General features: G+C 39.4%; 2 protein-coding genes across 2 annotated transcripts; one reads left to right on the top strand and one right to left on the bottom strand.

Annotated features, from left to right (window-relative positions):
- Window positions 1-1,405: 1,405 nt before the first annotated feature.
- On the bottom strand, window positions 1,406-9,305 carry LOC119076959 (AP-2 complex subunit alpha). Its single transcript, XM_037184038.1, has 11 exons — window positions 9,160-9,305; window positions 8,722-8,879; window positions 4,977-5,188; window positions 4,495-4,920; window positions 3,190-4,430; window positions 2,971-3,111; window positions 2,780-2,909; window positions 2,556-2,694; window positions 2,342-2,486; window positions 2,069-2,273; window positions 1,406-1,982 (listed from the first exon to the last, which is right to left on the bottom strand). Exons 2-11 carry the CDS (start codon window positions 8,783-8,785, stop codon window positions 1,905-1,907), a joined length of 2,781 nt encoding a protein of 926 aa, XP_037039933.1. The 5' UTR covers window positions 8,786-8,879; window positions 9,160-9,305; the 3' UTR covers window positions 1,406-1,904.
- A 568-nt stretch (window positions 9,306-9,873) lies between these two features.
- Window positions 9,874-13,906, top strand: LOC119076958 (DNA-directed RNA polymerase I subunit RPA2). Its single transcript, XM_037184037.1, has 8 exons — window positions 9,874-10,035; window positions 10,092-10,406; window positions 10,469-11,137; window positions 11,218-11,537; window positions 11,642-12,283; window positions 12,352-12,777; window positions 12,836-13,550; window positions 13,622-13,906. The coding sequence occupies exons 1-8, from the start codon at window positions 9,973-9,975 to the stop codon at window positions 13,838-13,840; spliced, it is 3,369 nt and encodes a 1,122-aa protein (XP_037039932.1). The 5' UTR covers window positions 9,874-9,972; the 3' UTR covers window positions 13,841-13,906.
- The last annotated feature ends 1,258 nt before the right edge of the window (window positions 13,907-15,164 follow it).

The raw sequence follows: 15,164 nt of genomic DNA, 5'->3' as shown, positions 1-15,164 counted from the left end.
CGAACGGTTGGTTGGTTAACAATAATTGGTTGGTTGGTTGGTTGGCTGGTTGATGTTGTTACTTTAGCTGGTTACTACCGAATGAATCTAATTTCAGTTACAGTTCAAAGGTACAAAGACTCGATTTCATTACAATTAGTACAAAGTAGTTGTTGATAGATGGCGTCACACATTAATTCGTTCAGACAATTCGAATAAAACCGCCAATACTGTACAGAAATCGCAACGTTTTTGACACCAATTCTTTGTTATTTCTGTAACGATACAATCTTTGCAAAATCGATTTCGTTTCTCTTTGTAACGTTAAGCCATACCGAAAAAAATTTCGTTTCTCTTCGTAACGTTAACCCATACCGGAAAAAATTTCGTTTTACTTCGTAACGTTAAGCCATACCGGAAAATATTTCGTTTGTATTGGTAACGTTAAGTTATACCGGAAAAAATTTCGTTCCTCTTTATAACGTTAAACCATACCGAAATAATTTTTCGTTACACCAATTTCGTTATGAACTGTACCGAAAAAGCAAAAGTTCTAATGCAAACCGTTACGAAGTGAAACTTTTATGATAAAGTTATAACGTTAAGGAACCCTGGTCCTAGGTACGAAATGTACTATTACATGAATAGGGATGAAAAGTAGAGTTTTCGTGTGAATTTTGTTGATCCGAGGCGAAGCTGAGGTCAATAAACACACGAAAACGAGTCTTTTAATTTTTATACCGAGTTATGTAATGGATTTTATCACATACGCGGTGTTCGGATGTCAAAATTACTTAACTAGAAGAATAATTCAAAAATTACACTTCAGGTCTATGTTGTTGTCTTGTTTTCGCTTATGTGATAAAATAGAGTACACACTTGTCACTATCAGTCTCGGCAAGCCTCGACTTCTTCGTGACAAAAGTGTAATATATATTACATGCTGAGGGCGTCGAAAGTAGTGCTTGAAAAGTACGGTTTTCGACGCATGTAGCATGTAAAAAAAAATTTCATCATCGTCACAAGCGAAAAACTGCGTACACTTGAAAGCTGAAATGGTGAAATTTTAGGCATGTCTGGGTGCCCAGTTCTTGTGTAAATTGTAACTTTTGCAATATCTTGTCAACTATCGAGTGTAACTCTATGGAAATCAATTTAGACCCATATGATTGAAAGCGTCCGAAGAACATTTCGTGGGCGTTAGATCAGGTAGTCGTAATTAGTGTCATCTATGCTTTTCTCATCCGCGTTACATCATTTAGTCTTGCATCCACTCGGACCAAATGTTTCATTTGTTAACGTGGTTAAAATCTGTCGTTTTATGTATTAAATGTTACAATCTCAAGGTGAAGTTGGCGGTGTCTTAAATCTATGAAATTATCGCAGTTTAGTGTACTGGGTCGTTGCGTCAGTGTTGTTTGTTTCAGGATTACAATTTAAAAGAAAACTGAATTCGCTTCCACCGTTTAATTTTTTAGGTAAATTCTAGATTTTACAAAGCCATATGCTGAATTGCTGATACGAAATTGAATACAAAAATAAATTACAAAAAAAGTGAAAAACTTGCACAGTTCACAGTCTGGCAAAATCATCGGAATAATCTTACATTGATGTGTAATAAATCACAAAAGGAAAAGAACGTACAAAAGTAGCGAAATAGAAGATACACATTAGCAAAACGCAAAATAAGACAAGAAAACTCCATGATCGAAAAGTCGTGATTGGTTGATTTCTTTTCTCGCCATCCAACAAAATAGTTTCCGATTTTTTTCCCGACCATTCCTGCTTACAAATCTCTGTGGCCCCCTCTCCGGCCACCCAATAAATAATGCCGTTTCCTAATCATACTTTTGCTTCTGATTTTTCATTTCCGTCTTAAATATTTTAATTAAACAAAAAAGAAAGAGAAAAGAATTTGTGTCTACTTAAAATTGGTCAACAAGTAACTCAGCCATTTCGGCCGTAACAGTTTCTTTACTCGAACGAATCGTCAGTCTGAACATCTGAGGTAAATTCAAGAGAGAAGAAATAAAAAATTCTGTCAATTGAGTCTGCATTTTGGAATTGGTATAACAAAGGTAACACTTACTTGTGCCTGTCGATTCGGTTCCAGTCTTAACAAACATCCCACCTGTTGTCCTTGCGTATGTATAATGCCAGCACAGACCATATTATCAGGATTAGGATCAATGCCGTCCAACAATTGCATACCGAAACCGAGTAATTTATTACGAGCGGCAGGCAGGTCCAACGGTTGTTGTGCTTTAAATACACGCTGGGCGCGTTGTTGTTCCCTGAAATATTTGTGAAGGTTCGATATTGATCAAAATGGTCAAACGGTAAATGTGGACATTCAACTGACCCGCCTAGGTTCTTCCATCTTGTGAAGAATGATTCTCCATTCATTTCGGTTGGTTCAAAGAATTTATTCAAAGTTAGCGGCAACTTAACGTTAACTTTTTGTTGTACGCCGTTGTATCGAAACGATATGTCCAGTGAGGGGGTATCTACAAAAAAAATATTGATAAAATTGATAAAATGCACTACGCAGACAGTGCTCATTTGACTGAACTCACCAGCATAGTCGTCTATACATTCTGCCGTCAACATTTGCTGAATTTGTGCGCCAGCTTCCAAAGTCGGTTCGACTGGCTTGATTTGGACGTTCAGTTTCAGAGCATTTTCAGATGACCAGATCAGCACTGGAGTGAAATTCTACAAAAGGAAATTGGAGGAGGATGAATTAGCCTCGGAAGAAACTTTGCGTTCAGCTGTTCAGCATTCGAATCATTTCGCTTACTTGCAATACTGACTGCGTTTTATTGCCATAGAATAAGCCCAATCGTCCCAGATTTTGCCGGTATTCACTTTTGACACCGATTTGTATTAAATCGTTTTCGAATAGGACTCCGTTGTTCTTGAAGACGAATCTGGAATTGAAATGCGGAAGGTGAATTTTTTGATTTTTTTAGTTTTCACTTTAGTTCTCACTTCTTAGCATTGTGAACAGCCGAATTGCCGTTACTGTAAATGTCGCCAAGAACGTCTATCAAAGTGCCTTGATTCGAATTTGCATTTGAAGGTGGCGTGCTTAATCCTAACAGATCTGCGTTACTACTCACATTATTCGATCTGAAAGAATAAATTGAAAAATTATTGCAATTCGCACGAACGACCAACATTGTCCGACCCAAAGGCTTATTCACTTACTTATGATTATTCACTTGAGTATTGTTTTGTGTGGGGAGAGGACTCTTCGATTCACGAATTTCATTCTCTGGTACTCGTCCCGGTTTCTTCTTCTTCAAAACCGCCAGTATCGAACTTTCACGTTCCGGGAACGATGGCATTTCCTCCAATACTGTAGCCAAAACGTCGGTCGAAGCCACAATGCTTAGCTGTAGATATTCGCTGGCTCGTTGTTGAAGTTCGGCATCGGCTGATCGTAAATTGCTGTGCTGTCTAAACACATCTTGGATGGTTGAGCGAATCTCCGGGAACAGGTTAATAAATTTGATGTAGGTGGACAGAAGCAGAGCCCGTGTCATTGAGGAGCATAGATGATACTTTGAATGAAGTAATTTGAATTGTACAATCGGCGCCGATCGTGAGTCCCCAGCAATCAAGTTTCCGAATTCGCCCAAAATGTAGCCACCAACTTTGACCATATTTTCGTGACACGCGGGTGCCTGCAGTGCTTCGAAAACGGTTTTTGCTGCGTATCCTTGCACTTCGTCCCGATTGATAACGATTTGAATAACGCGATACCACACCTCTTCGGATACATAGTCGCCAGCAATTCGAATCAAATTCAATATAACGTCCACATACCACGTGTAGTCGGTGGCATACTTTTCGGCCAGAATGGCAACTTTTAACACCATTTCCTCTCGAATCGAGTAATCGGCTGTTTCCAAATAGTTCAGCATTTCTTGAACGATTTCCTCGGCATTACTTCGGTCACACATCGCGTACAGTAAATCAACAGCTTGCTGACGGACAGAAACATCCTTTTCCATTTTCATCGACAAAATGACCACCTCCTGATGCTTCTTAACGGCTTCGTGCGAAAACTCAGATGTAGCCAGATGACACATCGACTCCAGCGCCAAATAACGTAAATTTGTCTCTCGATTGCTTAAGAACTGACCGAGCTGATTGCATGCACGTACCAACAGGCCAGGTTCACTATCACTGTGAATGATCAAATTGATGGCCTCAAACAGTACAGCATTTTTGGCGTTGGAATGCTGGACCTTTTTACTCTTCGGAGGCTCTTGTGCCTTATTCAAAATGGTTTCGAGACATTCGTTCAGTCGGCCGCGTACGCCCGGATCCTCAGTGACAGGATTGTAGTTTTGTAGCAAACGTAACAGTTTAACAGAGAGCCACGGTGCTGGGACGAAATAGTAGGTATAATCTTGGAGATCTGTGTAACTGGCTGTGACAATCTAAAACGGAAGAGGGGAAGTTTAGTTCCACTATGTTCTGGGAGAGAAAGGGAATAGACTTTACCCTTGACAATCGAGACACTGCCAAACTAACGCATCCTTTGTATTCTTCGGGATTTTTCTTCACCAAAGCATCGATTAAACTGGTTGCAGCTGTAACAACGCCCATATGTTGATCGTTCAACAAATGAATTATTCGACTGGTCCACTCGCCACCCGGAATAATTTCCGGACATGTACGGAATAAGCGAAGCAAACACAATGCAGCCGATTGCTTGACCACATCCATCGTATCACCGGACACAAGAAGCTTTGGAATTTCATTTGAAAATGCTTCGGCCATATCGCGACTACCGATGTTAGCGATACATTGCAGAGCTAAGTTCACGTGTATAGGATTGCGTGATTGTAAATCATTTTTGATACTTTGGATGATGAGTTTGATCAGATCACTGTTTGTGTTCACCAGCACCGATATGAAGAGGTAGCCCTGAAACGGAAATTTCGATCAGAATCATCAGTGAGTTTGTCAATGTTTGGACTTACGATTTGTTTCTCTGAGTATTTGTTCGATGATAGTAAATTAACTGCTTCCATATGCCCGAAATCAATGTCATGGCCAAGCAGAAATATAAACAGCAATTTGCAGACGTATTTCTTCTTCTGATATCCGTCAAGCGTTTTGTCGCCTTTGAATTTGCTCCGAATATTCGCCAGTTCTTTGTTAATACGTTTTATTTCTGCTTCCTTGCTCTTGCCTGCAAAGCGGAAACAAAGAATTGATTAGTAGCAATAAATCATTAGGTTGCGAGAGGTGTTTTAATTTCAAGGAGTTTGTAATCGTATGCATGACGCTACCTTTAGGTGCATTTGGGATAATTTAAGAGTGATATCGCCAAAACTTGAACCAATTTGAAAACAATCGTTCGGCGATCCAGGCAAGCTATAGCTCGTTTGAATCGTCTTTCAATTCTTAGAAATAGGGATCTTTTACTTTTTCGGTTAGTTTCCCATTTTCGGTGTGAACACGTGAAAAGTGATAGCATGTCAAGGGGTGGTGAAAACAGTTTTTTTTTGTGATAGCTCAAGATAGACATGTTTCTAAAAGTTGAAAATTTGTAGGAATATAGGCCTTTGACAGACCTTCATAAAGAGTATAATCATCGGTATGGGCCGCCACCCGTTCTGGACTTATGACTCAAAATATGGTCAATGTTTGGACACTCCTACTGGCTTGCAACAGAATTTATCCGCGGAACTGACTATAGGGTTTTGTAGCTGGACTTACCCTTTTTCGTTCCACATATAATAAACCAACATCGGGGACGATAGAGAAATCAAAATTGGTGACACTGTCATTGAACGAGTCGACAGCTATGTATATCTAGGACATAAACTGAAGTTAGGTCTGGACAATCAAACTGCAGAAATAGGACGTAGGATTGGTCTTGCATGGGCAGCGTTCGGAAAACTCAGACTAATTTTCAAAAGCAAAATGAATAATAGTCTGAAACGCAAAGTTTTCGACACTTGTGTCCTTCCAGTGCTCACTTATGGAGCGGAAACGTTAACTTTAACGAAAGCATCCAAAGATAAATTGAGAGTGACACAAAGAGCCATGGAACGGAGTATGCTTGGAATAACACTCAGAGACAGAATGACGAATCAATGGATTCGACAACAAACCAGGGTCGTTGATGTCATGGAAAGAATAGCATCTCTGAAATGGAGCTGGGCGGGACATATTGCAAGAAGGACAGACGAACGTTGGACCAAAAAGATCATGAACTGGCGACCATATAAAAGACGAGCTATAGGTAGATCACCAGAGAGATGGACAAACGGAATTAAGAATATTGCAGGTACAAACTGGCAGCAAATGGCAATGGATCGTACGAAATGGAAAGAAGTTGGAGAGGCCTACATCTAGCAGTGGATAGAAACAGGCTGAAAAAGAAGAAGAAGAAGAAGAAGAGAAGATATAATAAACCTCAGATAAATTCTGTTGCAAGCCATAAAGTTAGTCGAAGTATACTGTCGCTCCAGGAGACCCATATTTTTCAGTGTTTTCAACTTGTTTTTGGTCTTCAAACAGGCTGGAGCGATGGAAATGAAATAAACTAAATCAAAATTACATGTTCAGTTCGAAATTGTCCTAAGCCGAGCGATCATTGGTCTTGAAAATATTGCCTTCCTCACACTTCGTAGTAGGTGGAAAACCTCATTTCTTTGACTTCACAAAATGAACAGAAACTCAATTGCTTGCTACGAATATAGGTTTATAGTAAAGCTCTAAAGTTCCAATTCAAAAAAATATGCCCTTAAAACACTAAAAACTCGTTGGTCTCGTTCGTATGTGTTGGCTAGAGGAAAGCTCAGCGTCAAAATAAATTATTTTTATGGAAACAACAAAGTCGTCATGGTCACTTCCAAGAGCCACAGTAGAAACGTGAACATCTCACAGATCATTAAATGATCTATGGATATGGATAATCTAAACTCATAACAACGTCGACATTTTCGGCCCCAAAAAGCTTTCGAATTCTTCATTTACCAAATCTTCAATTCAAACCAGACGAGCAAATGTCTACAGCAATATGAGTAAGGCGTGCAGAAGAATTTTAAAGCAGAAACAACAAAGGCAGTTTGACACGATAAGTTTACGGCAATTGAGATAAGAAGTGATTAGTGATAGGATCTCGAAGACGTACAACGATCATGTTACTGTACAAATAGTCGTCATAGCTACAGATATTACGATTTTCTTGGCGTCACATTGAATTCTGATTCAGTCCTTGAATTTCTTCCGAATGGATATAACAATGTACAGATGAACTGTTGACTGCATATAGTATTTCTCGCTTATATCAAGGCTTGTATTTAGTTTACATTCCACACATAGTTGTGTGGTTTGCATTCGTTTTACACGTAATAATCATAAATGCCTGATAAAGAAGAAAATGTTCAACAAATATGCAGGAGGGCGTTTTTATGTGTGTTATGCGATAAAGCCGTTCAACGATTATAACGAACAAATGAACGAAACAAATTTTTGTGTAAAAATTTACGAAAATGTTGCAGGAAGTTACGCAGATATTTTGGGTGGAATTGTTCAGATTAATGTAATCGGCAATTTTCCAGAGAGTCCAATTATCAGAGATTAACAACAATTTAAAACCAATGTAGAAAGAACTCTCTGAACCGAAGCTCTACAAATTTTGAATTGGTTAGTTATTCACTTCTCTCGAAGCCTAGGGATCTTCTTTGCCTCTTCAACGATGCTATGTAAGGGATGGGACTTGAAAGATTTCCAAGAATAAATTTATTACAAAATCTGTGCAGATCGTATCAGATTGCTGCAACTAGCCCCACACGACGACCCCGATTGTTTATGCCGTAAAAAATGCGCAAAGTGCAATTATTTAAGCCTGTACGATGTACCAGATCCCGTATAGCATAGCGGCTACCTCACACCAACGGCTCTTAGACATGATATTTAACCTATTAGTCCCCTCAGTCCATCCCATGAGACTTAAAATAACACCACCAAAATGACCACAACTACTACCACCAATAAATGCATTTGTGCCAATTCAACTACTATCGTGACTTATTGAACCAATTCTTCCAATAAATTAAAGCGAAATGCTACTATTGTCAGACGTAAATAAAACTTTCATCTTTGGCACCGCGTCAGCATTGTAAATGACAGACAACAAAAATATTCTTCTAAAATTAAAATCAATAAACAAGTACAGCCGAAACATCATCAGTAACTTGATGATAACACACAATTCCTCTCTATGCTATTCGGTTTTGTAATATCGTGTTTTTGAATAGACTTGAAAGGAGAATTCAATTATACTTTTACTCAATGCGAAGAAGAAGACGTTTTATTGTTATTTGTCAACGAACGTGTACTTCCAATCATATTTTCTATATGCATATAGACGAGATGAAACTTGTCAATTATTCAATGTAGAAAATATGTTCAACACACCATCGTCGACACGGTGCTATTGACCTCTTAAAACCTATAAATGACATAAGATAATATCCTGCATCGCGCACCAATAATTGATGTTTGAACAGCATACCTAGGCTAATATTACCTAGCAATTACCGTTTGTATTTGTCACTTATAAGAGAGACACCGTTCATGCAAAGTTATGGAAATTAATCAAGTTACATACGTGCCAGATTGCAAACGTATCAGAAAAGAAAAGAAAAAAATTTATCGCACACACGCACTCTTGCACAAATTATTTATAAAAATAAGAAGGAAACTCACAATTTCTGATATCCGAAATGAAGACCGCTAGACCTCTCATCCCATCGCCCCGAACTGGTGCCATGTTTTTGCTTTATTTTTGTATACTTTCTGATGGGAGTAATTTTGATTGCGATCCTCTGGTTTTTTTTTCTACGGAATTTCACTTGAAACACAACCTAAAATCGCGAAAACAAAAATCACAATTTTGTAAATCCTTTTTCGATTCGGTGAAACTGCACCACACACACACTTTGACCCCAATAAATCGATCAAAAATTCGTAAGCAAAATAAAAGTGAGAACAAAATTTCATCCATCGAATGAAATTGAGTTGAAAATTCGCGGACACATAATAGGTGACCCTCCCTTTATTATCAACACCGGGTCATTCGATCACCAAAAATTGGTGGTGTTTGGCGTCAAAATAAATGCATTCGGCGAACACTTAAATACTTACGGGTTATTTTCAATAATTGTTTTTTCGTTTTGCAAACTGTAACTTATTACTTTGAGGAAATATATTGATTTTTACCAGAAAAAATCGGACACACAGATTAGCAAAGTGTCACTTTGCGTACCAACACTACGAGTACATTCCTCACAATGGCGAATCATAACAGTGTTACCAATTGTTCCAATCAGACATTATACCCATTATACCGATTGAACCGATTGCTTCAGAGAAATAACAAGTTCACTTGTATACCACTATGTTTCAGATGCGAGATTTTCTTTTAAGCTGTCACATACGGCTATTCATCTGTTATGTACAACGACGACAAAAATAATGACAACCTATGTGTAATATGGTAATTGGTAACGCATGTTAAAAAAATTGAAGTACAAGATTTGAAATCAAGAGATGGAAAATACTTTGATCGATTGAAGTAATAGACCCGATATAACACTGGTCATATGACTGCCGTCTGTAACAGGTTAAATAACTAATTGTCTTGCATGGTTAATGTCAGATTGTTACTACTATTTAACGGTAAGTTAGATATCCTAGACGTACAGCAATACATAGCTGAAGGGAATAACAGAAAATGAAAAGTCATTCTACGTGAATCAGTCAAACCTTTGTGATAGTCCGCTCTTTCAGAGAAATGATAACTTTGCTAAATGTAATGTCAAATTTGAAATTTTTTGGTTATGTCGGCAAATGTGACATTTATGTCATTTTATTTACCGCTTTGGTACATGTGCGATCTCTGTAATGTTTCAATTCCGTTGATTTTTACAGAATTAATCAGAAGAAATATCACCCAAAATGGACGGTCCGATATTGAAAAATGCTCAGATCAACTTTCACAAGCAGAGAAATGTGAATCGGGTAACTGTTATGGACCATTTCGAATTCAAAATATTGGCTAACCTTTAACATTGCAGCGCCTTGCTCAACTTGGAGCTCCGCACACGGAATCGTTCAGTCACATGTTACAACAAGGACTCAAAGACTGTGTTGCAAATATGATCCCCATCCAGTTTGAAACCGCTCAAAAGGAACAGGTTCGAATGTTTGTAGACTCGATCATAATTGAAGCACCGAAAAACATTTACGGGAAGAGAATCTACCCGACCGAGTGTCGTCAGCTTAAATCCACCTATGGTGGGACATGCAACGTTAGAATTGGTTTCAGTGTGAACTCCGGTCCTATTGAATATTTGGATGCAGACATGGGAGAATTTCCGATTATGATCAAAGTAGGAAGTGTTGCCCGCCGTTCATAGCTTTGGTGTTTTATGTCGTAAAATTTCCATTTCAGTCGGCGAAATGTAATCTGACAGGACTTACACCCGAGAAACTAGTCGAGCATGGAGAACATGAGAATGAATGGGGCGGATACTTCGTTGTGAACGGTCATGAGAAATTGATTCGAATGTTGGTGATGACAAGAAAGAACTATCCCGTCGTTGTGAAGCGAAACACTTGGCGACAGAAAGGAAAAAATTTCGGTGACATGGGTGTGCTGATTAGATGCGTCCAACCGGATCAGACATCGACCGTTAACATTATCCACTTCTTGACCACTGGCCGTGCAAAGCTAAGCATCGAGCACAACAAGTCCATGTTCTACATCGACCCAATTCTAATACTGAAAGCACTGACCAATCACACCGACAAGTACATTTACGAACGGCTGATAGAGGGATTCGATGACGATCAATATTATATTTCGAACGTTCAACAAATGATGCGAGACGTTCATGAAGGTGAAACGCAGATACACAATCAGACCCAGTGCAAAAACTACTTGGGTCACTATTTTCGTCATAATTTTTACGAATGTCCGCCCTGGTACACTGACGAGGAGATATGCGATTTTCTGTTGGATCGGAAGGTGCTCATTCATTTGGATGATAATGAAGACAAGTTCAATTTGATGGTGTTCATGATACAGAAATTGTATCAATGCGTCCAGAACAAACACAAGGTACATTCAAAGTTCCATTCGGACCATGAACATCACAGGGTTCGTGAGAACTAGAAATTTCTAATAATTTTCGATTTCAGATGGAAAACACTGACTCGGTGATGATGCAAGAAATACTTCTCGGTGGACATCTGTATCAAAAAGTTGTAGTGGATCGCGTTCATCGAACGCTAGTCGGACTGATGATGCAGATTAAGAAGCTCTCCGAAGAAGATGCCAGTTTTTACATAACGTTCGCTAAATTTAAGAAAATGACCATCCAGAAAACCGACAGTGCCATTCGAAATTTCCTGTCAACTGGAAATTTGAGTAACCCATCCGGCATGGGAATTCCACAGAATGCTGGTCTTGTCATCATAGCCGAAAATATCAATCGAATGCGATACATGGCCCATTTTCGGTAAGTCTTCTTTTGCTCGAAATGCACTTCTGCGTGAACGGAACATGACAATCCGTCGATCATCATCCCATCGCCAACTAACTCAATTAATTTTTCACTCCTAGCGCAGTACATCGAGGATCTTTCTTCGTTAGCATGCGAACAACTGAGGCTCGACAACTACTACCGGACGCTTGGGGATTCATTTGTCCAGTGCACACTCCTGACGGTTCTCCATGCGGTTTACTGAATCACTTAACGGCCAATTGCGTAATTTCACCGGCTCCCGACCAATCGCTGGTCGACGAAATTCCTAAAGTTATGGTCGAAATGGGAATGATTGACAAACGTTCCCACGCAAACATTGCGTACAAAAACTATGCCGTCGTCATGCTCGAGGGCAAAATCATCGGACACCTTCTGTTTTCGGAATGTGAGAAAGTCATGGCCAAATTACGGCTGTTAAAAATTGAGGGCGAACGAGTGCCGAACATGATGGAAATTGCGTATGTTCCGCCGAAGAAACATGGTCAATATCCTGGCTTCTTTTTGTTCGTTGGTCCGGCACGAATGATGCGACCGGTGCTGAACCTTCAAACGTTCCAAAAGGAGTACATTGGGACATTTGAGCAAATTTATATGAACATCCGAATCACAACGAGTGAAGGTTATCCGGGCATCACAACGCATATGGAATTATCGAAGACTTCGTTCATGAGTAATTTGGCTACTCTCATTCCGTTGCCTGATTGCAATCAGTCACCTCGGTATGTCGTACAACAATGAAATTCAATGAACTGAGTTCACGCATTACATAAATCAATTTCTCTTTTAGAAACATGTACCAGTGCCAGATGGGTAAACAGACAATGGGTACACCGTGCCAAAACTGGCCGAAACAGGCCGAAAATAAAATGTATCGCCTACAAACGCCAGCCACTCCACTTTTCCGCACAATTCATTATGATTCGCTGGACATGGACGACTTTGCAATGGGAACGAATGCCATAGTCGCTGTAATATCGTACACCGGATACGACATGGAAGATGCCATGGTCATCAATAAGTCAGCGTACGAACGGGGATTCTGTCATGGTAGCATTTACAAATCGGAATTTATCGAACTGCCCAGCACAACCGGTGATCGGGTGTCAAGTCATTTTGTTCGTGATCCGAACAACGAAAATTTGGAAAGATTAATTGATACGGATGGATTGCCATATGTTGGACGGATGTTACAGAAGGGAGAGGTGTTTTACTGGTAAGTTAACATTGATCATACGTCAAGGAAGTCATTTCAATCATAAAACATTTTGCAGCTTCTTCGATGGAAACACTAACAAATATGTGACCAGATTGTTCAAAGGCGAGGACGCCTGTTATGTGGACAGCGTAAGACTGTGCGGAAGCTACAAGGAAAGATCGCCAAAGGTTGCTTGTGTTACCATACGAATACCTCGAAATCCAACCATTGGAGACAAATTCGCTTCTCGTGCTGGTCAGAAGGGAATCTGTTCACACAAATGGCCGGACATAGATTTACCATTCACCGAGTCCGGTCTGATACCAGATATTATGTTCAATCCGCACGGTTTTCCTTCTCGGATGACAATTGCTATGATGATTGAAGCAATGGCTGGGAAGAGTGCCGCCGTACATGGTCATCAGTATGACGCGACACCGTTCCGATTCAATGAGGAGAATACGGCGATTGATTATTTCGGAAAATTGTTGGTAGACGGGGGCTATAAATACAATGGCACGGAAAGATTGTACAGTGGCATCGATGGTCGGGAAATGAAGGCAGACATTTTCTTTGGAATCGTGCACTACCAACGACTGAGACATTTGGTTGACGATAAGTATCAGGTTCGACGAACAGGACCGGATGATAGACTGACGCGTCAACCGGTGAAGGGAAGAAAGCGAGGCGGTGGAATGCGTTTCGGTGAAATGGAACAAAATGCATTGCTGGCGCATGGGGCATCATTTTTGTTGCAAGATCGACTGTTTCATGGTTCCGACAAAATTCAGGTAAAATTTGGTTGATTTTGTGAGACGTCCTTGACATTGTTGGATCTAAATTCCTTTTCCTATCGTTGCAGATCTTAATTTGTCGTAAATGCGAAAGTATCCTCGGACCGGTGAGCGGAATTTTGAAAGTGAATCGTGAAAATAGAGCCGTTCAGTCGAAACCAATTTGCAGGATGTGCAAACAGGATGACGATCTTAGTTACATCGAAATTCCATACATTTTTAAATATTTGATAACGCAATTGAGTTCAGTTAACATTAATGTTCGATTGGCCACAACGTCGATATAGAAGAGTGATGCGGCAAGTTGGTATATGGGCCACATTTTTGTTATAAATAAAAATTTTCTTTGAAAATTCTGATTTTTTAAACTGAATCTTGCGGCGAAGCACGGACGCCTTTTATAGGAAACCCATTTACTAACTAGTCTTCAACTCAGCTCTAGCTCTCTTTATTTTCAGGTGAAGTAGTCGTGCTTTACATGGTAATGTAAAGATTTAGCCATGTATAACACCTTCACCTGTCCTTTAAGAGCAACTCTATTCATTTGAATCCTCTGTTTATTAGCACTTAAAATTTGATACATTTACGTCCTGTCTAGAATTTAGAAAACTAATCGAAAGCTTAATGCAGAGTTCTAACGCTTTGAGGGATTCTTTTGAAAAACGACCTGCTGAAATCGAAAGTTCACCCACGACGAGTTACGAACAGTTGAAAGTATGGGTACAAATTTGATTCTTTCAGCGAACTTCTGACGGTTCCTTTGCATCCTGAGACTATTTAAGATTTTTTAAGACCCCTAAGTACATGCAATTACCTTTCCAATGACGCCTCACACGACCTTGTATGTTTCGTGTAGCCGGAGAAATTTATGTAATACAAGTGCTTGTTTTTGGTTTTCGATCACCTCTTGCTAGCCACACAAGCATTGACGATTTTTTTAAAAAATGGTTCTTGCTTCTTGGGACTAATACATAGACTAGATGCATCTGTTTTGTTTAGAGAATGCGTTCGATAGGTCAATAGGTCGTTTTTCAAAAGAATCCCTCTTTGCCCTTACCGTGTCTACACTACACTACGATCGGCTTTACTAATTCAAAGGTGGGTGGTCATCTGCTATCAACAATGACGACAAATATAAGCAACGAGTTGTCGTGTTCTTATGACAGATGTTAATTTGGCTTGAGTTTAAACTAAACTAATCATACATGATTTGACTAAGGGCTTGAGAGCTGATGAAGAAATAGTTTGTAGAGTCATCGTGAACATTTTGTGGTTGAACAAATTCATTTTTGTACTGAGGAGTAAATAATTTCGTATTGCAAAGAGGTCAGATTCTTACTTCAGCCCAAACGTGATACTATCCTAAGCCTCAACTTAGCACTTCACGTTTTATGTGATAAATTCCAGGTCTGGTTCATGTTGCTACAGATTTTCGATCTAAAAGATTCATGGACATATTCTGAACTTCTGACCTGTTAAATTTCGTATCTCCGATGCTAATAATTCAAGTCTAACTAAAAAACTTAAACCTGGTCCGATAGGAGGTAACAAAAAATGACAAAAAATATTTTCGATTTCCACATTGTGGATATGAATTTTCAAAAGAGTTAA

Source organism: Bradysia coprophila, unplaced genomic scaffold, assembly GCF_014529535.1.
Source record: "Bradysia coprophila strain Holo2 unplaced genomic scaffold, BU_Bcop_v1 contig_232, whole genome shotgun sequence".
Classification (NCBI taxonomy): domain Eukaryota; kingdom Metazoa; phylum Arthropoda; class Insecta; order Diptera; family Sciaridae; genus Bradysia; species Bradysia coprophila.
The sequence above is the reverse complement of the archived record's forward strand: the minus strand, read 5'-3'. Positions and strand labels throughout refer to the sequence as shown.

Coding starts and splice junctions, on each gene's coding strand:
- LOC119076959 (XM_037184038.1), bottom strand. CDS start 8,785: ATGGCACCAGTTCGGGGCGATGGGATGAGAGGTCTAGCGGTCTTCATT. Junction 4,431..4,494: donor CAGTGTCTCGATTGTCAAGG/GTAAAGTCTATT, acceptor CTTCCGTTTTAG/ATTGTCACAGCCAGTTACAC. Junction 2,910..2,970: donor GCTGTTCACAATGCTAAGAA/GTGAGAACTAAA, acceptor TTTCAATTCCAG/ATTCGTCTTCAAGAACAACG.
- LOC119076958 (XM_037184037.1), top strand. CDS start 9,973: ATGGACGGTCCGATATTGAAAAATGCTCAGATCAACTTTCACAAGCAG. Junction 11,138..11,217: donor GCGTCCAGAACAAACACAAG/GTACATTCAAAG, acceptor TTTCGATTTCAG/ATGGAAAACACTGACTCGGT. Junction 12,284..12,351: donor GATTGCAATCAGTCACCTCG/GTATGTCGTACA, acceptor TTTCTCTTTTAG/AAACATGTACCAGTGCCAGA.